Source organism: Triturus cristatus, chromosome 6, assembly GCF_964204655.1.
Source record: "Triturus cristatus chromosome 6, aTriCri1.1, whole genome shotgun sequence".
NCBI classification, from domain to species: Eukaryota; Metazoa; Chordata; class Amphibia; order Caudata; family Salamandridae; genus Triturus; species Triturus cristatus.
The window spans coordinates 1,917,071,833-1,917,099,429 of NC_140589.1; the positions used below are offsets into that span (position 1 = coordinate 1,917,071,833).

Consider the following 27,597-nt stretch of genomic DNA (forward strand, 5'->3'; position numbering starts at 1 on the left):
ACTCGCCCTTGCCTCCGAACACTACATATTCTTAGCAGATCTCAACTTCCACATGGAACACCTGAGCGATGCCAGCACTGACAACCTTATAGAAAGCATGAGCAACATCGGCCTCATCCAACTCATCATCGACCCAACGCGCATCGTAGGGCACACGCTTGACTCCATCTTCATCTCCAGTGAAACAATCAAGTACCACCATGTCACAGAACTCACCTGGACTGACCACTCCATTGTCCACTTCACCATCACAGGGCACAACGCTACAGAAAACAAAGCCAAACCAGTTAGCCCCCCCTTCTTCTACACTTACATGACAACCCCAGCCAACATTGTCAGTTCGCACGGGCTGAAGGTCATCTTCTACACCGACTAGACCCACCTCACTACCTCCAGAGACATCTCACATAGGTGACCGGCCAAAATCACCAACTGGATGAAGCACAACTGCCTAAAACTGAACACGGACAAGACAGAAGTCCTCATCTTCAGTAACCACGCATCTCCTTGAAGCAACGCATTGGGGTAAGCAGAATCTGGCTTCCTCCCCTCCCCTACCGTCCATGCCCGAGACTCCAGCATTGTCCTGGACAACAAGCTCTCTATGAAGAAGCAAATCAACATGATCTCAATCATTTGCTTCCTTACAATGCACATGCGCCGCAAGATCTTTAGATGGCTTCCCTCCAGACACCTGCATTCTGAGTCCCTCTTCCTAGCTTAAACTTCAAGAGTCTAAATCACCCGGCACGGAGGCCGCCGTTACTCCCACCTGGCAGCAAAGACCTGGAATGAACTCCCCCTGCACCTGAGATCTGCCTCATCACTGAATCTGAAAAGGACTGAAGACCTGGCTGTTTAACTGATCGGCCCCTCCGGACAACAATTCCTCACCCAGCGCCTTGAAAACCTCACGGATGATTTGCCACACTCAATACCCATTGATTGAGTCTGTAGATTCATATAGATTTTTCTCAGTGGGGACTTTCTGATGCGGTAACTCTCCCTTGCCAATACATGCCTTGCTAAATTCAGTGCGGTCTTCAGGGTTGACTTTTGATGTCGAGTTAGCACTCCATTTATGAATGCATGGTCACATTCAATACATTTATAGAGTTTCTTTCCTGTGTGAACATTCTGATATATTACATTTTGTTTTGTGATCGATCCCTTGTCACATTCTATTCATTAATAAGGTTTCTCCCTAGTGTGGATTTGTTTATGCTGAATTAGCTTATTCCTCCTGTGGGAGACTTTATTAAACTCTGTACATACATTGGATTGCTTGCCTTGTAGATTTTCAGATTTCGCTTCAGTTTTCCATATATTATCAATGCTTTGTGGTATTCAGTACATACATATATTTTCTCCCATGTGTGAACTTCCTGATTTTGTATTACATTTTGCTTTGTAATAAATCCCTTGTTACATTCTGTAAATTCATGTGGTTTCTCCCCAGCGTGGACGCTGATATTGCTTTAACTCTCCCTTTATAATAAATACCTGGTCACATGCGGTGCAGTTGAATGGTCACCCTCCATTTGGAATAAATGCTATGTCACATTTTGTACAATTATATGGTTTCTTTAATGTGGGAACATTCTGATGTATTGTTAAACTTTGCTTTGTAATAACTGCTAAGTCACATTCAGTACAGCCATATCGTTTCTCACCAGTGTGGAATTTCAGATGTAGTATTTATCTTTGCCTAGTAATAAAGGTCTTTTTGCATTATGTACATTCATAGGGTTTCTCTCCTACGTGGACTATCTGATGTTGCATAAGATGAGACTTTCTAATAAATTCCTTCTCACATTCAGTGCAGTTGAATGGTCTCTCTCCAGTGGGGATTTTCTAATGTTGCTTCAGCTCTCCAGTGGTTATAAATGCTTTGTCACATTCATTGCATTCATATAGTTTCTCCCCAGAGTGGATATCTCGATGTCGATTCAGCGATATGTTTTTTCTAAATGCTTTTTCACATTCTGTACATTGATATGGTTTCTCCCCAGTGTGGACTTTCTGATGTTCCATTAGATGTGCCTTTCTAATGAATGCGTGGTCACATTCTGTACATTGGTAAGGTTTCTCCCCAGTGTGGATTTTCTGATGTCGCTTTAGTTCTCCATTTCTTAAAAATGCTTTGTCACATTCTGTACATTGGTATGGTTTCTCCCCAGTGTGGATTTTCTGATGTAGCTTTAACTCTCCATTTATTATAAATCCCTTGTCACATTCTGTACATTGGTATGGTTTCTCCCCAGTGTGGATTTTCTGATGTCGCTTTAGCTCTGGAGTGTTTATAAATGCTTTTTCACATTCTGTACATTGATATGGTTTCTCCCCAGTGTGGACTTTCTGATGTTCCATTAGATGTGACTTTCTAATGAATGCGTGGTCACATTCTGTACATTGGTAAGGTTTCTCCCCAGTGTGGATTTTCTGATGTCGCTTTAGTTCTCCATTACTTAAAAATGCTTTGTCACATTCTGTACATTGGTATGGTTTCTCCCCAGTGTGGATTTTCTGATGTAGCTTTAGCGATCCATTCATTATAAATCCCTTGTCACATTCTGTACATTGGTATGGTTTCTCCCCAGTGTGGATTTTGTGATGTCGCTTTAGCTCTGGAGTGTTTATAAATGCTTTGTCACATTCTGTACATTTATATGGTTTCTCCCCAGTGTGGATTTTCTGATGTAGCTTTAGCTTTCCATTTGCTATAAATGCTTTGTCACATTCTGTACATTTATATGGTTTCTTCCCAGTGTGGATTTTCTGATGTAGCGTTAGCTCTCCATTTGATATAAATGATTTGTCACATTCTGTACATTGATATGGTTTCTCCCCAGTGTGGATTTTCTGATGTCGCATTAGCGTTCCATTTCTTATAAATGCTTTGTCACACTCTGTACATTTATATGGTTTCTCCCCAGTGTGGATTTTCTGATGTAGCTTTAGCTCTCCATTTCTTGTAAATGCTCTTTCACATTCTGTACATTTATATGGTTTCTCCCCAGTGTGGATTTGATGGTGTTGCTTTAGCTCTCCAAGTGTTATAAATGCCCTATCACATTCTGTACATTTATATGGTTTCTCCCCAGTGTGGATTTTGTGATGTCGTTTTAGTTGCCCATTCATTACAAATGCTTTGTCACATTCTATACATTTATACGGTTTCTCCCCGGTATGCATTTGTTGATGCTGCTTTAGGTTCTTCTTCCTTATGAACACTTTATTACAGTCAATACATTTATATGGTTTCTCTCCAGTGTGGATTTTGTAATGCTGCCTTAGATTCTTCTTCCTATGGAACACTTTATTACATTCTGTACATTTATATGGTTTCTCCTCTACGTGGACACTCTGATGCTGCATTAGGTCTTTCATTGCAAAGAAAACTTTTCCACAGTCAGCCAATCAATATGGTTCTTCTCCAGTAAGATTTTCTGATGTTGAACTTGCTTTTTCTCTCCCTAATAAATGTGTTGTCACTTTCTAGATATTCATACGGTTTATCTTCTGTGTGTTCTTTCTGATCCAGGTTAGCTCTTCCTTCGTAATGAGAACCTTCTCAGACTTGCTTCAGTATGTCAGTGTGTTATTTTGTCAATGTATACCAGGTGATCCCCAAGAGCCAAGTACAGACCACATTGGGCAGTTTGGGTTTTCCGCTGTAGAAACAGACTTTGGCGAGGCATTAGCCTTCAAGGGAAGAATTTTCAAAGTGTACTGTTTTTACATCACTTCCTACACGAGAGATGTTTAATGCCTTCACCTTTTTTGTTCTTTACTGCATTTATTTCACCTGTTGGGAAAAAAATTAAAAAACCACTGGATAAGCTTAAATGGTGGGTCCATCACGAAAATCTATATGCATTTAATGAGAGATTTAATTGACTACATAGACAAGTGCGCTGTAGAAATTCTAGATTACGCTTCCAATGCAATAGGCAGAGCAAGGGCATATGATCCATCATTGACGCCCTCCTATGTGGACTCAAGGAGAAACCAAGACTCCAGTTGAGTCTTTTGTCAGCGGTTCTGTATAGATCCATAAGTGTCGGATTTGATGGGGCCAGAGACTCAGCATTTACGTCCAAATGTGCCTTTGATGTGAGGGAAACTTCAAAGAGTGGTTTTGAAGTGCACTAGTATCTCTTCCAATCCCAGCACTCATTCCAGACTCCCAAAGGGAGTTATCATTCCTTTGTATGGGGACAGTCTACTACCGTGTGAAGGGTAAGAGTGGGCCCCTTCCGCCCATCTGCCCAGAAAGACCCATCGGGATGCAGATGGATGCAGATAAGTGCTAAATCACACCCAACCCTTGCAGTGTCTGTAGCTCTCTAGAGGGAATACACAAAGGGGTCGGTCACCTAGGCCAGACGTGTATTAGAGACAGGGTGTAAGGCACAAAGAGAAGTACAAGCAGAGAAAAGTCCACTTTCTAAAAGTAGCTTTTCTAAAATAGTAATGTTAAATCCGACTTTACCAGTAAAGAGGATTTATCATTACCATTGCAAAGATATGAAACATGAAACGGCTACTCCTTTCCAATCAGGAATTACAGCTTAAAAGGTATTCTAAGGCATTCCCAGGTCTATCCAATGAGGGGAGTAGGCCTTACAGCAGTGAAAAAGTAATTTAGCTGTTTGTCACTACCAGGACATGTAAAACATAGAAGTATTGTTTCTGCCTTTTACTCACATAGCGTCCCGCACTTTGGGTTACCAAGGGCCTTCCTTAGGGGCGACTTATATGTAATAAAAGGGGAGTTTTAGTCTTGGCAAGTAGCTTTAAATGCCAAGTCGAAGTGGCAGTAAACTTCACACACAGGCACTGCAGTGGCAGGCCCGAGACATGGTTTAAGGCTGCATATGTGGGTGGCACGGTCAGTGCTGCAGCCCACTAGTAGCAAATAATTAGCAGGCCCTGGGCACATGTAGTGCACTTTACCAGGGACTTGCATGCAAATTAAATATGCCAAGTGAGTATGAGCTCATGTTACCATGTTTAGGGGAAAAAGCACTGACACTTTAGCAGTGGTAGTGGGTGCAGAGTCCTCAAACCAGCAAAAACTAGCACAGAAAATGGAGGGAGGCAAGTAAAAAGTCAGGTCTAACAGAAACTTTTCCAATGAATGGACCACACAACATAAAGCATCACAATAACGGCAGAAAATATAATCAATTGCTGCAAGGGTGTCCTGTATACTATCAGAGAGCCCGTGATGGGACCCGGACAATAATCTGAGCATCTTTCACATAGTGTAACTCCAGAGATGAGGCTCTGACCAGATCTACACAAGGAACAGGAGGTTTACAACCATAAAAAACACAATTTGGCAAAGTCAAGAAGTTTCACCTTTTAGACATATAGGCTTTGCTAATGCTGCACAACATCAAGAAAGAACAAGCATTTGTAATGCAATAGGTCGCGCATTTTTTAGAGTTGGAGCTATTGGTGTAAATATCAATATGTTTTACTTATGCGTTTAGCAGTGGATGGATGTGATGGCAATTGTGTGTTTTACAATTAATTAATAAGCAAGCGTATTGATTGTGTTTCTGGTGTATGGGGCCTACTGAGAAACAGTTTAAAGCAATCCTGGATTTGTTTTAGAAAATGAATACTATGCAGTTATTAAGGACACAACGAGAATGCTTTATTACATAAAGGGAAATGCTGGGTATGGACATATTGAACTGAAGAGAATAAGTCACCCGATTTATTTATTTGTGGGTATTTAATAGCGTTAGGCAGTATGATGGTTCTAATTTTACCTGGTTTTTAACACCCTGTTGGGTGGCTGCTATGAATCTGGTGCGATTATCCCCAGGGGCCCACAACGAGCAGAATAAAGAGACAATTCCAGGTTGTAACTAGTAGGTTTGTGCACAGACTAATGAAACATAGCCGGAGGTTGTAATGATAGGATGAGAATGGAGGCAGAACCCTGGGGATGCACTGAATACATAGGCATGGGGAGCAGGGCTACAGTAAACAATGTGAGCTGAAGCAGACACAGGAATTATAGGTTATGAAGGCAGCGATACATAAACCAAAGGAGGTGCATATGGGGGGTGGACACACATTGGAGCACGGAGTATCAACCAGGCATAAGGTAAGAAGAGGAGGATGAACACCCGTCAAGGCACAGAGGCTGGGGGCCCATGCAGTGGACACACAGTGGGAGCGAAGATGACTGGTGAGAGCTAGCATATTGCAGGGATACAGTGAGCACATACAGCTGCGAAAAATCAAAGTGAGGTATCTCTGCATGAACCCATTAGGAGGTAGCAAAGAAGTGTCCTGAATTTTTACAGTTTGTCCTGAATTTTTACTCTAATTGTCCTAAATTTACACCCATGTCAGTTGGTCACCCTAGGTGATAGGGGTGCATAGAGTGTCTTGGTGGGCCTAGGAGAGGGGGCAGAGGCTAGTGCCTTAGAGTAGGGAAAGGTAAGGCAAGCAGAGTGCTTTAGGTGAAGGAGACAAAGAAAGTGCTCCGGGGAGAAAGGGGATTGCTTCAAAGGAACGACATTGTAAAAGAAAAACCCAGCGCTGGTGAATCGCATTCTCAATGACATGAGCCATCATGTAAACCTACCTGGTCAGTAAAGACTGAGAGTGGAGCCATGTCAGGATGTCACAATATCCACCTGAATCTTATTTACATGTGTTAATGAAAATGGGAACCAGAATGGGTGTATAATCAGGCCCTGGTCTACCTGCGTTGGATGACCCTAATTTATAAACAATTAGAAAGCATTATCACTATGCTTCACAAGAAGAGCAGGCATCGTTTTGATGCTAATAATCATATCCAAAATTAAACTCACTTTTATAATTAAAAAAAATGCTCTAGCTAGGAAAGCATGTGTTATTGATATGTATTGAATGACTAGATTATTGTCTTATTAAAGATACAAGCATTTTGAGAAGGCAAGCTGCCTGCCAAGAGTGCTGGTTATTCCTTCCTCCTCAAGTGTCACACACGGCTCGCCACTAATAGAAAAGTACCCGACTCCTGGAACTGGAAGGGATTTAGCGTATGACAACTCTACAGAGGGTTCATTTTACAAAGTTGAGTTTTTAACAAACCAGTGAGGTATAAGAGCCCACTTCAGAGAACGGAGCATACTTCAGAGGTCAAAAGGTTCGAACACCAGTGGGGCTGACTAAGACCCTCGTTTCAAAGGTCGTGCAAATTTGGCTGTGATAATACTGCTTATATATCAAAAGGGGGGGGAAGTAGAAGCGTTCTGGGGGCCCCACTCAGCTTCTGGATATATATCACTAAATCAACAAGCATTGGCAAAGCCAATAGGTCTCGCCTTTGGGACCTTATAAGTGTTTAGCCATGCAACAGTTGATGTTTTTGCACCAAGGCTATTGTGCTGGATAACTAAACACTTATAACATCCCAAAGGCGAGACGTATTGGCTATGCCAATGCTTGTTAAACTGTGCACTCCTCACTACTTATATCAATGTACCAGTGGAGGGATGCGGGGTTAGGGGAGTTAAAGGTAGGTGGGTCCAGTGTCGCAGCCTAGTTATGTGCCGCACCCGTCCCGACGTACCCCACCAACCCGGCTTGACCATTGAATAATGCCCGCAGTGGGTGGGAACCAAAAAAGCTTGGAGGTCAGTGTGGGTTTATTTTATTTTTTTGTACTAGTGAATGAACTTTGTGCTGCTGTTTTGATGGGAGGTGGAGGATGGCAGGAGGCTGGCTTATTTCACAGAGCAGTTCTGGACTTTCATTGTGAGAGAGTAACCTGCACTGTGAATTAAAACATACAGAGGGCGTGTGCAGCTAACTGCAAAATTGTTGGTGGTGGTCTTGCGCCAATGTGCCTTCACCACCAAGGATTCTTGTCCCAATTCCACTAGGGCTGGGGACAGCAGTCTCTGGATTTTTCATATACCCACCTGATGTGTGACAGTGTTCCTGTACTGCAGAACACAGAGCAGCCCGCATAGGCATATAGGAATTAGGAGATCTTGGCCATGGCCCCATTGCTATTGCGCAGTCAGTTCGCAAAGAGGCAGGTCAGCATGGAGAAGGTGAGCCATTCGTGCCCAAAGCAAGAGCCATGAGTTCAGGTGGATCTCCAGCCATGAGCATCTCCCTACTGTCTCTGCAGCCCACTGATCTAGTTGAACCAGGTGCAAGGGAAAGCGAACCCAGAGAAAGGTTCTGGTTGTTTTTTTAGATCCAAGCACTGTGTTTAGTCCGTCTTGTAAAAATATGATGAGGACAGCCCCTAACTTAAATGTGCATGTCTTACTGTGCGGAAGCGTACCACTTTAATCCGAAATAAAAAAAATAAATCACTCTGACTGGCAGTTAAAAACTAAGGAACTAAGAAACATTATTAAGCCGCCTTGCTACAATAGCATTAGTGAACCAAGAGGCAAGTCGGCTGTCATGTACCCACTTACATTTCACCTACATTATTATTAGAGATGAAGCAACATCAAAGTCTATTAAACCATCAACAAGAGAGACGCTTGTACAGCACACACCCTGAGCCAAAATTATTTCAAGGAGCTCTCAGATGTAATAATCAAGGAAAAGGCAGAATGACAAAGTAAATTGTTTAAGCAGGAAAGACTAGATTGAACACCGGTTTCCTGGTTACAAGCTGTGTAATTCAGCCACTGGATGCGAGTCTTATTCTCTGTCCTGTTTAACCCAAAGGATCACCCACAAAACAAGCATTTGCAATGCAATAGGCCTCGCATTTATACGAGTTTGAGCTATTGGCATTGTAAATGACAATGCTTTTTATTTAAGTTTGGTTTTTTAAAACATAAATAAAAGGCACTGTCATTTACAATGCCAATAGCTCAAACTCGTATAAATGCGAGACCTATTGCATTGCAAATGCTTGTTGTAGTTCTAGGTTTCTGTTGTAACCTCTAGGGTTGTGAGAAGTTGTGTTGAAGGGGTAAGCGGTTGAGGTAGGGGAAACCTGTCAGTGCTAAAGTCTTTTGTTAAACATTTTGGACCTGCCAATCATGAGGATGTGACTTAATGGCTACAGCGGGCGACTTTGAAGTTGGCGAACTGGGTTTGAGATTGGTGTCGGCGCAAACATCCTGTGATTCTGGGTAAATCAATTAATCTCCCCGTACCAAAAAAAACAAATGTGTCCTACAACTGATGCTCATGTAAAGCGCCCTGATACCTTCGGGTCGAGTTCACGCTATATAAGAAAACTGCAAAAAAATAAACTCTCAAACATTTTTTCAGTGAGAAGTTGTCTTCCTTCAGAACTTGGCGTTGTTTACTCCGGGGTAGACTTTCTACAAAAGTGTTTATTTCACGTAATGGAGTCTCCAACGGCATTATATGCTTCGTAGCCCAATTTTGTATTCAGGGAAAGGGTGGGTTCCGTGCCCTACCATGTATTCCTGTGGAGCACTTTTTTTCCAGTCAGAGGCACTTACAGAAGGTACATGCTCTGGCGTGAGAGGCAGCTGCCATCTCTAGTGAATATGGCACTTTATTTTAAAGCAAGCGCCTTATGCCTCGCCTCAGCTGTGGAAAGCGCTACATAAATAGGAACGCATTAGTGAAGGCTTGGAGCGAGGTGAGATCGTGTGCTGTGAATGAACGCGCACACGTTTGGTTTTGTCCGTTTGATGTCACCGCACCCCATACAGGCCCTTTTGACAAGTGAGAGTTCTTTGTCCTGAGGGGTGGGGTCTGGGAGGCCCGGAGGCTTCCCTCGGGAATCTCTGGGGGAGGGAAGCTTTCCCTGCTGCTGCTGCACACGCTGTCCCTCCCTTTTGTCCTCGAGCCTTGAAAGGAGATAGGAGTCTTGACTCAGCACCCGGGAAGGAGGCGTGAGGAGCATCTGGTGCCACCCTTGCCAACACATGCTTCATTCGTAGCGCACATGCAGAGAGTACAGCTTAATAAACACAAAACCAACGAGACCTATTGGCAATGACAATGTTTGTTTTAGCTGTAAATGGCAAAGCAAATGTGCTGCTGCAGCATTACAAATGCATTTAAACATCAGCGCGTTCCGTTAGTCACCGGTGTAAATTTAGCACCAGAGTGCACGTGATGCCTTAATAAAATAGGTTTGAGTTTGCGCTATATAACATTTATGAGTTTCTGGCATTCATGGAGGGAGGAAGGGAGGCGGCCGTGCGGCCGCGAATGTGAAAGTGATAGCGATCGCGATCAAACATCAAAGCGGCCGCGAAAGTGAAAGAAAACGAGTGCTTTCAGGCTGCCAAATGGTGCGCGCGCCCGGAGCACATGCACTGTAGTTGGCGGCCTGAAATGCACTCGTTTCCACTTCCAAAACTCGCTTACTATAAGTCTCGCCAGAGCAGCGCTAAAGCGCTGTCTCAGGCGAGACCTAAAAATGTCTAATTCCTTTAGGTGCCAAATTGGTGCACTGTATCTTCTAAATTCACATATCAAAAGCTAGCAGACAAAAGATGCTTTTCAAAATTAAAAAAAATACAATTTACGAAATGGCAGGGTGCTCTATCTGCCTGTTGAAACCACCCTCTTACCCTGATTTAGCACAGAGACTAATTTCAGGAGAGGCGTAACACCTCAGTAAAGGCAACCAAACTACTCCCAACGTTACATGTCTTCACAGAGACAAACAGATAAGTGCACAGCTTGGCTGTTAACAGACTCACACAGTCGCAGGTGAGTGCAGGCTTTGTGATTCTTTTTTTTACCACATGTGGAGCATGATCGAAGACACCGTAAAACTACTCAGAGAGAGAAGCAATGCTAGGGATTTTTCAGATCGCAGCATCAGCGCTTTAATTTTAATGTTAAAAGTAAAGCGCGGATGCCGCGATTATAGCAAAAGTAAAGAAACAGAAGTTTTTTTCCATTTTCTATTCTATATTTTTCTATTATATTTTTTCCATTAAACATTTTTTTGTGTGTGATCCTTTGGGTTAAACAGGACAGAGAATTAGACTCGCATCCAGTGGCTGAATTTAATGTTAAAAGTAAAGCACGGGTGCCGCGATTAGCATGAAGCTGAAGAGGAGGGAGTGGGAGAAGGGAAGGGGTAGGGGAGGGCATTCACGCGCGTGCTGAAAGAAGCCAAATGGCAGCTGTGCACTTCTCGCGCGAGCTTATGCGCGTAATAGCAAGCTGGTGGCCGGCCTGGGTGGCACCTTTAAACCAGCTACTAAATTTCTCGCCAGTGCAGCGCATGCGCTGACTCTAGCGAGTCCTAAAGAAGAGTGGAGCCCAAGTGGCCTCAAAGGATCTGGCACAAATATGTAGAAGACCCTCAACAGCCATTATCCGCCATTGCTATGTTTGTTGCCATTGGTGTAATAATGGCTGTTAGCATCATCGGGTCTTTTGTTGGCCTCCACCAGGAGGGGACCCTCAAAAACTGGTTAGGATCTAGTTTGTGCAGAATAGAACATTTAAAATGACCTCTTTGTCATGTGGTGCAATTTATTCAAATAATGTATAGGGTAAGATTAAAAATGGTGGATGTGAAATATGGGACGTGCAATGTGTCCTTCACATCATTTTGTCAACATGTTTCAGCCTGCATGCGTCCTTGCCAGTGTGATGTCTTACTCACGTCAGGCTGAGTACTATCCCTTGGGCTTGGTGATACCACCGGTTATATTAATTCCGGTACCAACATTCAGTAATGGGTGAGACCGTACAGGAAGCTAGCGTCTGCGTCAAAAGAGTGCAGCCAACGCCTCTCTCCAACAACCCTAGTGGTAACTCCCAAAAATCTTAAAGGCAGAGGAGAAATGCTTCCTTCATACCCAAAAAAATTAGAGTATTTATTGGATGCAAGCTTACAACACCAGAGGGATATTTGGATGTGTGAACGGGATAACTTATAAATAGCACACGTTTACCACTATTCTGAATTCCTCGGTCTCGGAGCGTGGGCAACGTGTCAATTCAAAGTCTAAAATAGGAATTCAACTGTTTGAAAATAACACTTAATTTACAAAAGAGAATTACATTCTATGCACATCAACCAATATAGATATGTGAGTAAACTCAGCATCTGTTTTCCTTTAGCTAACCATAATTCACATTAGCCAAATCCACAGAAGTCTGTGCCGTAAAATAAAGATTTCATGAGAATTTTTATGCTTGTGGGAGAATGTAGGTTCCTCATATGACTGAGAATTAAAGACGTCATGTTGGTTTTTTTTTTCGGAGGGACAGATTAAGGAATGAGTAAGGGCGTAATCACACAACTCGAGGTAATGGAACATTTTTAAAAGCGTAAGAACATGCGGAAAACGGTCTGTAAATTCAAACACAGATGTTGTGCTGAGGTTTTTTTTCTGCAATAGAAAAAGCCACAACTGCCCGCGCATCCAAAAGGGGACCATTTTTAGAAAGTCTCCAAGGCTTTTCAAATTAAGTAAAAAAAACACACGTATTGTGTTTCGATGCCACCCTGCATTTATTTGCTGTACAATCTCGCGATTTCTCCTGTGCATTTTATGCCGAGGGAAAATGAAATTCTTTGGGAACAGCGCTTGGTATTTTCACACTTGACTGCCCCAGTCAGGCTTTTAACAGCCGTTCACGGCCTCCAGATAACTGCGCGGTTCAGGGGAAGGGTATGCAAGCACATCTCAGCCTTTGGTGGCTGGGAATGGAGAGGGGACCATGTGCCTGGAGCCCTGGCCCCCAAACTGCAGCCAGATGAGCCCAGTGGTCAGTGCAGGCAGACAACCCACGCACAGTATACTCATCTGCTGTCCATCGGTCCTGCAGCAGCAGCTGATGTCTAGACGTCTCTCCAACGCGTTTACTTACTGCACTACTTGAGTTGCTAGACGACAACATGAATATATCTAGGTGTTACCAGACATCATAAACACGGTTTTGATCCTTAAGCTACATAACATTTTGGCTACAAGTGCAAAACAACTGATTGTTAATACTAAAGAGCTCACATTTTTCATTAAAAAGGTGCCACAAAAGTTTAAAAGAGCACTGAGGGAAAGAAGATGGAGTGCATGACCAAGAACTGTAACATAAATAAAATATCCCTACCATATGTAAACAGTATATGGCAAGTCACTGGGAGGTCCATGACTTTATCTTGCAATATCCTTATAACGTAAACCAGGGGGTAGTTTATACCTTAAATTATTCACAAAGCATTCACACATTCTAAATATATCAGCAAATGTGTTCTATTATAATCTGTTGCAAATTCCTTTACCACAATAAGTAGTTCTGCCTTCTACATGGTCCAGTTGTGTACAGCACCCAAAGAGATGAATGCCTCATATTAACAAAACCATTCCACAGAATGATTGAATCACATGTTGTTTAAAAAAAACACAGATAGGAATTCCTTATAATGACAGCTGATTGACTCAGAGAGGAAGCTTCAGACCTTGAGGTAAAGCAAATGGACGTTAACCGTGTCAGTTATTAATATAAGCAGGGGTGAATGCAGCTGTGCCAGGTGGTCCATACACCCAAGTAAATAAATAAATTTGCAGGTCTCCAAGAATAAGGCTTGTTTCCATAGCAGCTCCGATTCATTTCCAAGACTATTGTTTTCCTGCTAGTGAGAGGCTGATTGCACAAAACGTGTTAAGAGGGTGCTGTAATTAGCACACGCACACATGCAAACGCTATGGGGACCGGTCCTCACAGCACGCTAGTCCTCACAGTGGTGTGTGTCTTGTTTTGTCCAGTGTATATGAAAAATTAAAACACACACACACTAAAAATACTTAGATTTTGAAATGTACTGGTTTATGCAAAGAAGAGGAATCCAAAAATGTCCCCGGTGCAGGTTTGTGTTTCTGCGCATTTTTGGAATGTGTCATGTGGAAGGTCAGTGAAAGCCCTCGAGGAAGTGAAACGCTGGAGAATGATGTCAACAAGCAGCTTCTCAGTCTGGCAGAATGAGTGACGTGCCTTGGAATTCCTGCCACGGACGCCCGAGTCTCATGACAATGAACAGATGCCCCTCTGACCCACGTATGAATGTGCGGGGAGGCTACCAGCAGCGCAACATGAGACAGAGTGGAAACCCATTACTGGAAGCTCCATGTAAACATAGATCTGAGTGACGCTGCAGGAATGCGCCACAGCAGATGCCCAGCCTCCAACAAGATATCCCCACCCCAGTTCTTTTAATACTTGATTTTTAATAAAATATTGCCCAAGGCATCAGATGCGTGCCATACTTCCCACAACAAACACAAAGTCAAACATAACAGCATTTAGACGAGAAGCAACACTGAGTAGCCTGTCCACATGTTGACAGAGTGCACACTATATGTCTCCCTGCTAGAATTAGGTTAATAAACAAATGAGACAATTGTTGCCTCTGGCCAAGAAATGGCGCAGAGGATTAAAGCCGAAAAATAACTGCAGAGATGAGCCCTGGCGATTCCAGAGATACGTAGTTAATTATACTCCATTATAGCTATAAACCAAAAAGGAAGCACCACAGAAATGAGTCCATCTTTACACGCCAGGGCCAGGCAGCAGTGACAGCATGCGGCCTCCTCTGAATTCACGCAACTGACAGGCAAGAGAAACTACACCCCCTCTCCCGTAAGCAAACGCACACAAGATAAAGAAAATGAAGCTGTAGCAGACAACATTTATTTTATGTGAAAGTGGGACAGTAAATCTTATTTTGATAAAATTAAAATAAAACGCAATCACTGTATTTGTATTCCAATTTATATAGTGCTGGGTCTTGGTGATAGGCGCTCCTTAACAGATTCGCAATAGTAAATGTAACAGTCAACCCCGATGGATTATTACCAATAGTCTTATCCACCTTCCTTTGCCCCATCAAGCCCACATGTTGAAACAAGCACCCCAGTCCCTTTGGAGATCTTTAAACTATGATTCCAGTTTGATCTTGAACACATTTTAACAACCATCTTGCTTCTGACATCACCCTCTGATAAAAAGAGAGCAATGGAGTGCAGCAATGGAGTGCAGCAATGAAAGACTGCAGCAATGGAAGACTGCAGCAATGGAAGACTGCAGCAATGTTAGACTGCAGCAATAGACCGCAGCAAAGGAGTGCCGCAATGGAAGACTGCAGCAATGGAGTGCAGCAATAGACGACTGCAGCATTAGACTGCAGCATTAGACTGCAGCAATGGACGACTGCAGCAATGGACGACTGCAGCAATGGACGACTGCAGATAGGAACGACTGCAGATATGGAATTCAGCAGTGGACTGCAGCAATGGAGTGCAACAATGGAGTGCAGCAGTGGACGAGTGCAGTAATGGACGAGGACGAGTGCAGCAATGGACGAGTGCAGCAATGGAGTGCAGCAATGAAGGAGTGCAGCAATGGACCGCAGCAGTGGACCGCAGGAGTGGACCGCGGCGGACCGCAGCAACGGGCTGCAGCTGTGGACTGCAGCAATGGACGACTGCAGCAATGGAGTGCAGCAATGGACTGCAGCAGTGGACTGCAGCAGTGGACCGCAGCAACAGAGTGCAGCAATGGACCGCAGCAGTGGACTGAAGCAATGGACGACTGCCGCAATGGAGTGCAGCAATGGACGACTGCAGCAATGGACGCCTGCAGAAATTGAGTGCAGATATGGACTGCAGCAATGGACCGCAGCAATGGACGCCTGCCGCAATGGAGTGCAGCAATGGACGACTGCAGCAATAGACAACTGCAGCAATGGACGACTGCAGCAATGGAATTCAGCAATGGAGTGCAACAATGGAGTGCAGCAATCGACCGCAGCAATTGACTGCAGCCATGCACGACTGCAGCAATGGACTGCAGCAGCAATGGACTGCAGCAGCAATGGACTGCAGCAGCAATGGACTGCAGCAGCAATGGACTGCAGCAGCAATGGACTGCAGCAGTGGAGTGCAGCAACGGACCGCAGCAGTGGAGTGCAGCAGTGGAGTGCAGCAATGGACTGCAGCAATGAACGACTGCAACAATGGAGTGCAGCAATTTACGACTGCAGCAATGGAGTGTAGCAAAGAAGTGCAGCAATGGAGTGCAGCAGCAAAGGAGTGCAGATATGGACCGCAGCAATGGACGACTGCAGCAATGGATGACTGCAGCAATGGACGACTGCAGCAATGGACGACTGCAGCAATGGACGACTGCAGCAATGGACGACTGCAGCAATGGAGTGCAACAATGGAGTGCAACAATGGACCGCAGCAATGGAGTGCAACAATGGACTGCAGCATTTCTATGTTTTTTTCGAGTGGGCGCAGAGTCAGTCAGTTTTCCTCCTGGAGTGACTTATGCTGGAAGGCGGCAGCGCCACTAACTATATTTGAATATTTTAAGTATGTACAACAAGCACACTTAACATCTCATTCCTTTTCTTGCACTGAATGGCTTTCTGCTCCAGCCAAAGACGAGACCAGAGGAAACACCGCCTCATTCAGTGACTTTCCTCATTTAGCAGCCCCGCCCAAGACCAGAGGAAACACTGCCTCATTCAGTGACTTTCCTCATTTAGTGACTTTCCTCATTTAGCAGCCCCGCCCAAGACCAGAGGAAACACCGCCTCATTCAGTGACTTTCCTCATTTAGCAGCCCCGCCCAGGACCAGAGGAAACACTGCCTCTTTCTGTGACTTTCCTCATTTAGGAGCCTGCCCAAGACCAGAGGAAACACCGCCTCATTCAGTGACTTTCCTCATTTAGCAGCCCCACCCAGGACCAGAGGAAACACTGCCTCATTCAGTGACTTTACTCATTTAGCAGCCCCGCCCAAGACCAGAGGAAACACCGCCTCATTCAGTGACTTTCCTCATTTAGGAGCCAGCCCAAGACCAGAGGAAATATCGCCTCATTCAGTGACTTTCCTCATTTAGCAGCCCCGCCCGTGCCCATGTCTGTTTCAGGGAGGCTGGGGGAGGGGGGCCTGACCGAGGGAGCAGCAGGAAAAGAAACCATATATCTGTGGCTGGTAACTATAACGAGTCCTCCAAGGTCAGCGCAGGCAGGATTGATGTCTCGCAGGCCCTGCAGAGCGCAGTGCAGAGATTATATGCGGTGCACAATGCTGTTTTAAGCATTGCATGAACTCTCTACCGTATCTGGGAGCTATGCATGTGTGCCGAATGCATTTTAAAGCAGTGATGCGGACACCAGAATTAAAATGCCTAATTCTAACGCCTGATGCCTGGTACTTGGCAGGGCTGGTAATATGCTGACAGGCTGTCTGCAGGAGGCACATTAACCCACTGGGCTATCCATATAAAATACAGTCCTATAATATGCTGGCAGACTCTCTGCAAGAGGCGCATTAACCCACGGAGCTATCCATATAAAATACAGTCCTGTAATATGCTGGCAGACTCTCTGTGGGAGGCGCATTAAACCACTGAACTCTCCATATAAAATACAGTCCTGTAATATGCTGCCAGACACTCTGCAGGAGGCGCATTAACCCACTGAGCTATCCGTATAAAATACAGTCCTGTAATATGCAGCAGGCTCTCTGCAAGAGGCGCATTAACCCACTGAGCTATGCATATAAAATAGATTCCTGTAATATGCTGGCAGACTCTCTGCAGGAAGCACATTAACACACTGAAATATCCACATAAAATACAATCCTGTAATATGCTGACAGACTCTTTAGAGGCGGCGCATTAACCCACTGAGCTCTCCATATAAAACACAGTCCTGTAATATGCTGACAGTTTCTAATAATCCAAATCTGACCTGCACTGTGGTACTCCCATTGGCATGATCACAGTGCCATTTTATTTGAACTGAAAGCGTCAAAATGCCTTCAACCGAGACCTGAACCCATAAGGAAGATTGCAAAAAGAGCCTGGAAAAATGCAGATTGTTTAGAATTAGAAGGGGCACTGAAGAGAACCTTGCGCCCTCTCCCCTTTGGGGTGGATGAGGCTACGTCGGCCTATACAGATTGGATAGACGCAGCATGCAATAAATTAGTTCCGGTTAAACATTGGACTCCTAACGGGCCCTACCCACAGCCCCCTGGTACTCAGATGATTTAAAAAAATCCAAAACAGCCTGTAAAAGATTAGAACGGGCATGGAGGAAAGAGTATAAAAGCAAGGATAGAGAAATTTATAAGCACAGTCTCGGAATCTATAAGGAACTATTGATGGAAACAAAAAGGAAATTCTTTACAGAACAAATTTCTCAAGCTAAGTCCAATCTCAAAGAGCTCTTTAAAACTATTACTAAACTTGCCACACCAGCTCCTAAGAGCTTAAGTAGTCCTGAATTGTGCGAAAAATTGGCTCCTTTTTTCCAACAATAGGTGGAATGTATTTTTTCTACATTCACTTTAGCCCAAAAAGGTGAAAGAGTGCAGCCACCTAAAATAGAGCCTAATAGACCCAACCCTACACCAGTTTTAGATAAATTCTCATTGCTAGAAACATCAGAGTCAATCAAACTTTTGAACTCTATTCGATCAGGGTCTTCCATGGACCCATGTCCGGCGTTTGCATTGAAATTAATCCCGGAAGTCATAGGGTCAGCTTTTACCCCTTTCCTCAACACCATATTCACCACCGGCATATTTCCCAGGGACTGGAAGAAGGCCTCTATCCTCCCCCTGTTTAAAAAAATGACTCTGGATCCTAAGGACCCAAGTAGTTATAGGCCAATTTCACAGCTTCCGCTTCTTGCAAAAATTGCTGAAAAAGCTATGAATACCCAGCTCAGTGTATTTCTCCGAACCAATAATCTACTCGACCCGTCTCAATACGGGTTTATGGCAAACACAGCACAGAGCTGGCCTTCATTAAATCTACAGAGGAAGTGAGGGAGGCCTTGGACTGTGGTGGTAAGGCAATACTGATTATGCTAGATTTGTCAGCGGCCTTTGACACTGTCCATCATGAAGTTCTGATGGACTGGCTGTCTGAAGCAGGGGTTCAGGGTGCTGCTTGGAACCTCCTGCAGTCCTTTCTATCTGAAAGAACACAAACAGTCGATCTGGACAACAACGAGTCAAAGCCGTTTTCCCTCCCTTGTGGGGTGCCTCAGGGCTCACCATTAAGCCAGACACTTTTTAATATGTACATGATAACTCTGGCATGTTTGATAAGATCATTTGGCTTCCAACTCACCTCCTATGCAGACAACACTCAAATTGTGTTATCTCTTAGAGATGGGGAGGAAAAGGAAACTGGGGCACGTTTTCATGATTGTATGAAAGCCATCTCAGGGTGGATGTCGACCAACTGCTTGAAACTAAATTCAAGCAAAACAGAGGTCATCATATTCGGGAATAACCCACACCTATGGACACCAGACTGGCGGCCAGTAGATTTGGGTATTTGCCCTGCTTCCATCCAGAAAGCAAAGAATCTGTGGGTGTTCGTGCATAACAAACTTACGTTTAGTGACCACATAAGCACGGTGGTGTCAGCTTGTTTTCTGATACTCAGAATCATAAGAAGAATAAAGCGTTATCTTCCAGAAGGAAGTCTCAGGACGGTGGTCACCGCACTTGTTATGGCAACTTCTGGATTATTGCAACAGCCTCTGTCTGAACGCACAAAAACAGAACATTAACAGGCTTCAGATGGCACAAAACGCGGCGGCCAGGTTGTTGACAGGAACACCTACATTTAGTCAAAAAAGAACTAATACAACTACACTGGCTCCCTGTGAAACAAAGGGTACGCTTTAGGCCCTCTGTACGGCCTTTAAGCCCTCAATGGAATAGGCCCGACCATCTGAGGCAAAGATTCAAACGGTATGTTCCTGGAAGGACTCTTCGGTCCACAGGAGCAAAACAAGTCCTAGTCCCTATATTTTAAAAAGCCAGTTGGGGAGCTAGGAATTTCATTGCCTGCGCATCTACGGCCTGGAATGGTCTGCCATTCCATTTGAGAAATTCAGCAGATCTCCTCTCTTTTAGAAGGGGGCTGAAAACATGGCTGTTTACTCAGTGACATCATTTCTCCTGCTATGCAGTGCATAGCGCCAGGACACCTCAGGGTAGCTGTTGCACTCTAAAAGTTTAATTAACATAAGATGTACTTGCTGCCTTACTTTTCTAACTAGAGCTCGGATGATTGTGGGTGTTTTGAAAGTATTTATGTCAATCACAGTGCCTGTCAAGGGCTGCATTTAACAAATACTTTCAAAAGGCATACAATCAACCCTACAGCTGGGCTCTATTTAGAAAAGAAATGCAACAAGTCTACAAACATGAGGTGTGCTTTCAGAATCATCTGAAAGAACAAGTGCGTTTTTTTTAACTTGATGCATTTCTTTTTTAAATACAGCGCAGCTGTGTGGCTTATTGTTTGCCTTTTGAAAGTATTTATGCAAAATGCAGTCCATGAATGGAACGCTGTGATTAACATAAATACTTTCAAAAGGCCCACAATCAGCCCTGCAGCCGTGCTGCTTTAAGAAAAGAAATGCAGGACGTTTAAAAGCACAACGTGTGCTTTCAGATGATCCTGGATGTTGGTGAGTGGTAGTGATGGAATTCATGGAGAAGAAGGAGATGGGGCGCCAAAAAAGACTGTTGCACAGTGTGCGATGCGTGCTAGGGCTATCCCTGGGTGGGAGTGTTAGCCCCCTCCCGAAGGTCGGGTCTAGTTGCTCCACTGATCACAGCGTCCGTGATGGGATGCATTTAACATAAATTCTTTCAAAAGGCAAACCATCATCCCCGCATTTTGAAAAGAAATGTAGCAAGTTTTACATAGTGTGAACTCAACCCAAAGGTATTGGAGCGATTTACCGGATTTTTTTTTTTATATGCCTGGGGAGATTCATTGATTTGCAGAGAATCACATAATGTTAGTCTGACCCAAGACAGAAAACCCATTGCCTAAGAACAACCATTGACAATGCCAATAATCCTGGCTTTTTGTAGGTGTAATGATAATTGTATTATATATCTGGATGCAATGACAGAAGAAGCAAAATATCAGTCAGGTGGCACACTATGATAAGCTAGCTTAATTGCTTTTAAGCCACGTCCTTAAATGCATTGGTCAGGCTTTTTGAGAGACCCCTTAGTTTTTTCATCCCACTTAAAGCCCTGGTCTACATGCGCAGCAAAAATAGAGGGAATATTGATTGTGTGGTATTGTAATTAAATTAGTGACTGTGTTTACGAAATCATCCCCAAATTTCCCAGTTGTTGGTAGCCCTGGTGTAATGTTGCAGCCCACGCTCCTTGCATAGTCACTAAAAAACATTAACAAAGCCAAATAGCTCTCGCATAACATGAGAGGCATTTGGCTTTGTCAATGCTTATTTAGACATAATGCAAAGCACGCAAGCTGCTGTGCAGTATGTCTTAAAGAATAACAAAGTACAAGGACACGGTGAACTCTGGTGAGTCACAGCGCTTTGTTTTATGACCACTGCGCCTCTGGCCTGGTTGCCCCCTCGCTCCTCTACGCTCCTGCTCCAGAGCTCCTTGCTGAGTGTGTTCTTCACCGCCGCCGATAGCAGCGCCCCAGCCACCGCAGGGCCGCCTGCTCAGCCTGATCACGTTTCCCGCCGCTTCCTGCCTGCGGCCCCATCCCCTCGCCAGACGATTGGTGGACGCGACCCCGCCTCCCAGCTGACCCGCCCTCCCGGATCCCTTCTTAAGGGGACCCTGCACGCACCTGGGGAGCGACCACTGCGCCTCTGGCCTGGTTGCCCCCTCGCTCCTCTACGCTCCTGCTCCAGAGCTCCTTGCTGAGTGTGTTCTTCACCGCCGCCGATAGCAGCGCCCCAGCCGCCGCAGGGCCGCCCGCTCAGCCTGATCACGTTTCCCGCCGCTTCCTGCCTGCAGCCCCGCCCCCTCGCCAGACGATTGGTGGACGCGACCCAGCCTCCCAGCTGACCCGCCCTCCCGGATCCCTTCTTATGTCGCCCCCTCAGAGACCGCGCAGCGGACGCGCGCAGCGGGAGCACCGACTGAGCGCCGAAGGTGCGCCAAAGGTAAGCCCGTCTGCGCCTGTCCGCGCCTGGACCGCGCCCAGTGCCAGGACCCCTGGCCCCCGCAGACACCAGCCCACCCGCCGGACCTACGACGCCACCGAACTCTACGCACTCAACGCCGGCAGAATCCCGGGGTGCTACCGAGCCACCCCGAGACACACCCACGGACCCTTCTGCTGCAACCCCTGCAAGTTCACCTGCATACGAGCTGCACCACTCCAGCAGTGCTCAAGACCTCGACGAGCAACAGCAGCAGCCACCTAAAGTGCATCCTGCTCAACACCCGCTCCGTCCACAGACACGCCGTCGAGCTCTGGAACCTGCTCGACACTACTTCACCAGACGTCGCCTTCCTCACGGAAACCTGGATGAACGCCTCTTCAGCGCCCGACATCGCCATCGCCATCCCAGACGGCTACAAGATCATCCGAAAGGACCGCATCAACCACACCGGAGGAGGCATCGCCATCGTCCACAGGAACACCATCCGCATCACAACCAACACCGACGACACCCTCGCAACCGCCGAGCACCTGCACTTTCAGGTCCACATCAACCCCAAGACCACCCTCAGAGGCACCCTCATCTACAGACCCCCGGGACAACGCACACAATTCAGCGAAGACATCGCCGACTTCATCAGCCCGCACGCCCTCTGCTCCGCTGACTACATCCTCCTAGGGGACCTCAACTTCCACCTGGAGAACAACAACGACCGCAACACCACCACCCTGCTGGACAACCTCGCCAACCTGGGACTCAAGCAGCTGGTGACCACTCCCACCCACTACGCCGGACACACACTCGACCCCGTCTTCTCATCCAGCAAGGACATCGCCTTCAGCCACGCCACCGGACTCCACTGGACGGACCACAGCTGCGTCCACTTCAGCTTCGGAAGGACCACGACCCACCACTACCAGCAACAGGCTGCACGCAGGAGCTGGAACAAGATCACAGCCAACCAGCTCACGACCTCCCTGAACATGAACCCTCCCACCAGCACAACGAACCCTAGCCAGGCGGCCACCAACCTCACGAAGTGGATCAGCGACTGCGCAGACGAGCTCGCCCCCCTGAGGACCCCGCCTAGCAGACCCGGCAGCAAGAAAGCCCCATGGTTCACCGACGAACTCAAGAGCTCCAAGAAGAACTGCCGAGCCCTCGAGAGAACCTGGCGCAGAGACCCAACACCGGACAACATGACTGCCCTCAAGCTCGCCACCCGAAAACACCACCCACTGATCAACGCCACCAAGAAAACTGCATTCAAGGAACGACTGGACAACAACGCACACAACAGCAAGGAACTCTTCAACATCGTTAAAGAGCTCTCCAACCCCAACGCCGGAAACAACGACATCACCCCTTCGCAAGACCTCTGCAACTCCCTCGCCTCCTACTTCCACAACAAGATCGCGGACATACACAACAGCTTCAGCACTCAACCGACGAACGCCACGACCGAACCACCGCCCCCCACCACCACCCTCCGCGCCTGGACTCCGATCAGCACCGAAGACACCGTCCGCACCATGAACTCCATCCACTCCGGATCTCCGACCGACCCCTGCCCTCACCACGTCTTCAACAAAGCCGACGCTGTCATCGCACCCCACCTGCGGGACATCATCAACACCTCCTTCGACACCGCCACCTTCCCGGAGAGCTGGAAGCACGCCGAACTCAGCGCCCTACTCAAGAAGCCATCGGCCGACCCGACCGACCTCAAGAACTACCGCCCCATCTCGCTGCTCCCGAATCCCCCAAAAGTCATCGAGAAGACCGTCAACAAGCAGCTGGCCGCCTTCCTCGAGACGAACGGATCCCTCGACCCCTCGCAGTCTGGCTTCCGGGCCAACCACAGCACCGAGACCGCCCTGATCGCAGCCACCGATGACATCCGAGCGCTGCTCGACAACGGAGAAACAGCGGCCCTCATCCTCCTCGACCTCTCCGCGGCCTTCGACACTGTCTGCCACCGTACCCTAGTACAACGCCTCAGCAACGTCGGAGTCCAAGAGAAGGCACTGGAGTGGATCATCTCCTTCCTCGCCGGAAGGACACAGAGAGTCCGTCTCCCTCCGTTCAGATCTGAAGCCACTGAAGTCATCTGCGGCGTCCCTCAAGGCTCCTCGCTCAGTCCAACCCTCTTCAACGTCTACATGAGCCCCCTCGCAGACATCGCACGCCAGCACAACCTCAACATCATCTCATACGCCGACGACACCCAGCTGATCCTCTCCCTCACCAACGACCCCGCCACAGCCAGAGCCAACCTTCACAAAGGGATGAAAGAGGTAGCCGAATGGATGAAGAACAGCCGCCTGAAACTGAACTCGGACAAGACGGAAGTCCTCATCCTGGGATCCTCACCCGCCGCTTGGGACGACTCCTGGTGGCCCCCCGCCCTAGGCAGCGCACCCAAACCAACAGACCACGCACGCAACCTGGGCTTCATCCTGGACTCCTCCCTCTCCATGACCAGACAAGTCAACGCCGTCTCCTCGTCGTGCTTCAACATCCTGCGCATGCTACGTAAGATCTTCCGGTGGATCCCCACCGAGACCAGGAAGACGGTCACCCAGGCCCTCGTCACCAGCCGTCTGGACTACGGCAACTCCCTCTACGCCGGAACCACCGCCAAACTCCAGAAGAGACTCCAGCGGATCCATAACGCCTCAGCACGACTCATCCTGGACATCCCCCGTCGCAGCCACATCTCCGGACACCTGAGAGACCTACACTGGCTCCCGGTCAACAAGAGAATCACCTTCCGTCTCCTCACCCACGCACACAAAGCCCTACACAACCAAGGCCCCGGATACCTCAACAGCCGCCTCAACTTCTACGCTCCCAAACGCCAGCTTCGATCGACCAGCCACGCCCTCGCCGCCGTCCCCCGCATACGAAGAGCCACCACAGGGGGACGGTCCTTCTCCTACCTCGCCGCCAAGACATGGAACTCCCTCCCCACCCACCTCCGCCTGACCCAGGACCACCTCGCCTTCAGGAAGCAACTCCAGACCTGGCTGTTCGAGCAGTAGCGGACCCCCCTCCCCCAGCGCCTTGAGACCCTCTGGGTGAGTAGCACGCTATATAAATGCGATGATTGATTGATTGATTGACTTTACTTTAAGCTGTATTTCACAGCAGCCCGCAGTGCTGTGCAGCATGTCCAAATAAACATTGACAAAGCCAATAGATTTTGCATAGGCGAAATCTATTGGCTTTGTCAATGATTGTTCAGGACTAGTGCTCTGAGTACCTAGATACATAATTCACGAATGGTTTATAAAAATGCATAACAAACTGTGGCTTGTAAAACCCAGGGCTTTGGTGGAGTCAAAACACAGGGTCTGTGGGATCAATGCTCGTAGGATAAGTAAGGGTGGATCACAGAGATGGGGAAACATGGAAGAGAACCAGAGAGAGAGAAAAAAGAAACACAGACACGTAAAGCGCTGTCTGGCTGCACGAGGCTGCAGAGCTGACCTGATCTCATCCTGGAGCTCCTTCCTTCTGTGCAGGGTCGGCTTTAGGGCGGTGCGACCAGTGCCACCGCACCGGGTGCTGGCTTCCTGGGGGCGCCGTGTTTGCAAGTTTATGTTTTTGAAGCACCTGCTGCAGCGTTTCTTTCCTCCGGAAATTGCCAGGCCTCACAAAAATGTCAAGAAAACTTGTGTGATTAATTATCTTCCTGGAGAGAGATCAGGGTTTTGTATAGTTGAGGTTTTGACCTCTGTGAAGTTAGTGCAGAGGGTTAATATGCCTGCTGCAAAGAATGTGTACCAAGTTGATTTCAGAGTGCATATAATGTGAACACAACAGCAGGTTACTGCTTTTAAAAGAGACCTCCTTTTGTTACTTGCAATTTATAACTTAAAGTCCTAATATTCAACAGTGAGCTATTAACTTTCATTACAGAACAGCATACACACTGCAAAGCATACATTAGAACATTGATTAATGTTGCAAAAATGTTTAATTTGACTAGAAATCGATTCTTATTATTAAACAAAACTCCCAACTATGCTGTTTCTTTTTCGAGTGTGTGCTTCTCCACACCAAGCACTCTTAAACTTTACTGCCTACCAGTATGGATGACATGTGACTCCTACACTTTTAGTCCTTTGGCTTATGTAAACATTTCCTATACTCTGATTTAAAACACGTATGATTGATTGTCTCTGTGTAATGTGTGTGTGATGCAAAGTGCTCTGACACCCTACACTGGTATGAGTGGCGCTATATAATGGCGCTATATAACTAATTCAATGTATCTGAGAGAGTGTGGTTATGGAACTGTTAAAGGGTGCTGGTGAGAGAATCCATGGTGGAGGTGGACATTGAGGGGGCGCCAACAAACATTGTCGCACTGGGCGCCACCAGCGCTAAAGACGGCCTTGCTTCTGTGCTTCCTGTCATTAGAAGGGACAGAGGCCTCTGTTGCATCTGTGGTAAGGGTGCCAAATTCGGCACGGATGTGGCATGAGGGCCAGAGCTGCAGACTCTGGTTCGAGTCTCGGCGTCGGCTCAGCAGCCTGTGATTCTGGGCAAATCACTTCATTTTACGGTGTCTATAACAAATAAACGTGCCCTTGTGTAACGTAAGTGGTGCTCATGTAACGCAGACATGCCAACCCTCCCGATTCAGGCGGGAGACTACCGATTTCAAGGCTAGTCTCCCGCCTCCCGATTCAAGCATCCCGAAACCCGACTCCTCGGGGTTTCAGGTGACAGGGTTTGGTATTGTGTAACGTGCTAATTCTTCCAGCGATGCAGGGGCTCTAGAAGGGGTGAAAAACCAACGAAGCCCCATTAACAAGCGAATGGTCTTTAAAAGACCTGCGAAGTACCCGGGGGCGGCTGTGTGTGTGCCCAGCCCGGGCTGCCACACACGGTGGGGGAGGGGGGAGGGTGGGAGGTGTCGGCTTCGTGCGTGCACTGCCAGCAACCTGCCAGGCCAGTGCACAACACTTGCATCGCCCTCTCTCTGCCTGCCACTGCGCTCCATGCTTCTGAAAGGTAAGAAAAACGTGCATTTGCGTTTCAAATGTCGGATCCTGCAGCAGCACACTTCCAAAGCCCATACATGGCAGTAATCCGATTCAAGGCCCCATTCTCCCGATTTTTTTCGAAAAAATCTCCCACTTTGCTCTTCTAAAATGTTGGCATGTATGGCAACGGGTCGAGCTATATAAATCTGCCCCGTGCAGGGTGGAATACATGCCCCCATAACCCTCGGCGCTGCTTGATGCTGAGTGTAAACTGCTAGTGGACTGAGCTCCTCCTCCTCAGCCTCATGACTCACCAGGCCTCACAGCGCTTGGAGATGAAGACTCTGCTTCGAGGCGCCCCTGGGGCTGCAGCGGGACCGTACGCGCGTCACACTCACTGGCTGCAGCCAAACGAGGACGTCACTTCCGGAGGTAGTGAATGCAGATCTGCGCATGCGCTACACCCTGGCTACAGACTTATGAGGAAGTGAGTGTAGTGCAGGTTGTGATTGTAGATCTACGCATGCGCTAAACTCGGGTGACAAGTTTGTGAAAAGATCGAATGTTCACAACTGCGCGTGCGCAGATCTCCAGTTAGAATTTGGGATCCAGACTACGTTTAGGAATTTACGCATGCGCAGTACGACCAGTGTGCTAGCACGACA

General features: G+C 46.8%; 1 protein-coding gene across 2 annotated transcripts; it reads right to left on the reverse strand.

The window, feature by feature from the left end:
* Window positions 1–1,563: 1,563 nt before the first annotated feature.
* Window positions 1,564–27,362, reverse strand: LOC146822455 (uncharacterized). 2 transcript variants are annotated; one of them, XM_085613558.1, is made up of 3 exons: window positions 27,247–27,354; window positions 25,428–25,590; window positions 1,564–3,808 (listed from the first exon to the last, which is right to left on the reverse strand). In XM_085613558.1, the coding sequence occupies exon 3, from the start codon at window positions 3,388–3,390 to the stop codon at window positions 1,855–1,857; it is 1,536 nt and encodes a 511-aa protein (XP_085469684.1). In that variant the 5' UTR covers window positions 3,391–3,808; window positions 25,428–25,590; window positions 27,247–27,354; the 3' UTR covers window positions 1,564–1,854. The 2 variants fall into 2 exon arrangements, with proteins under 2 accessions (XP_085469684.1, XP_085469685.1); XM_085613559.1 differs by lacking the exon at window positions 25,428–25,590 and having other exon boundaries at window positions 27,247–27,362.
* Between the last annotated feature and the right edge of the window lie 235 nt (window positions 27,363–27,597).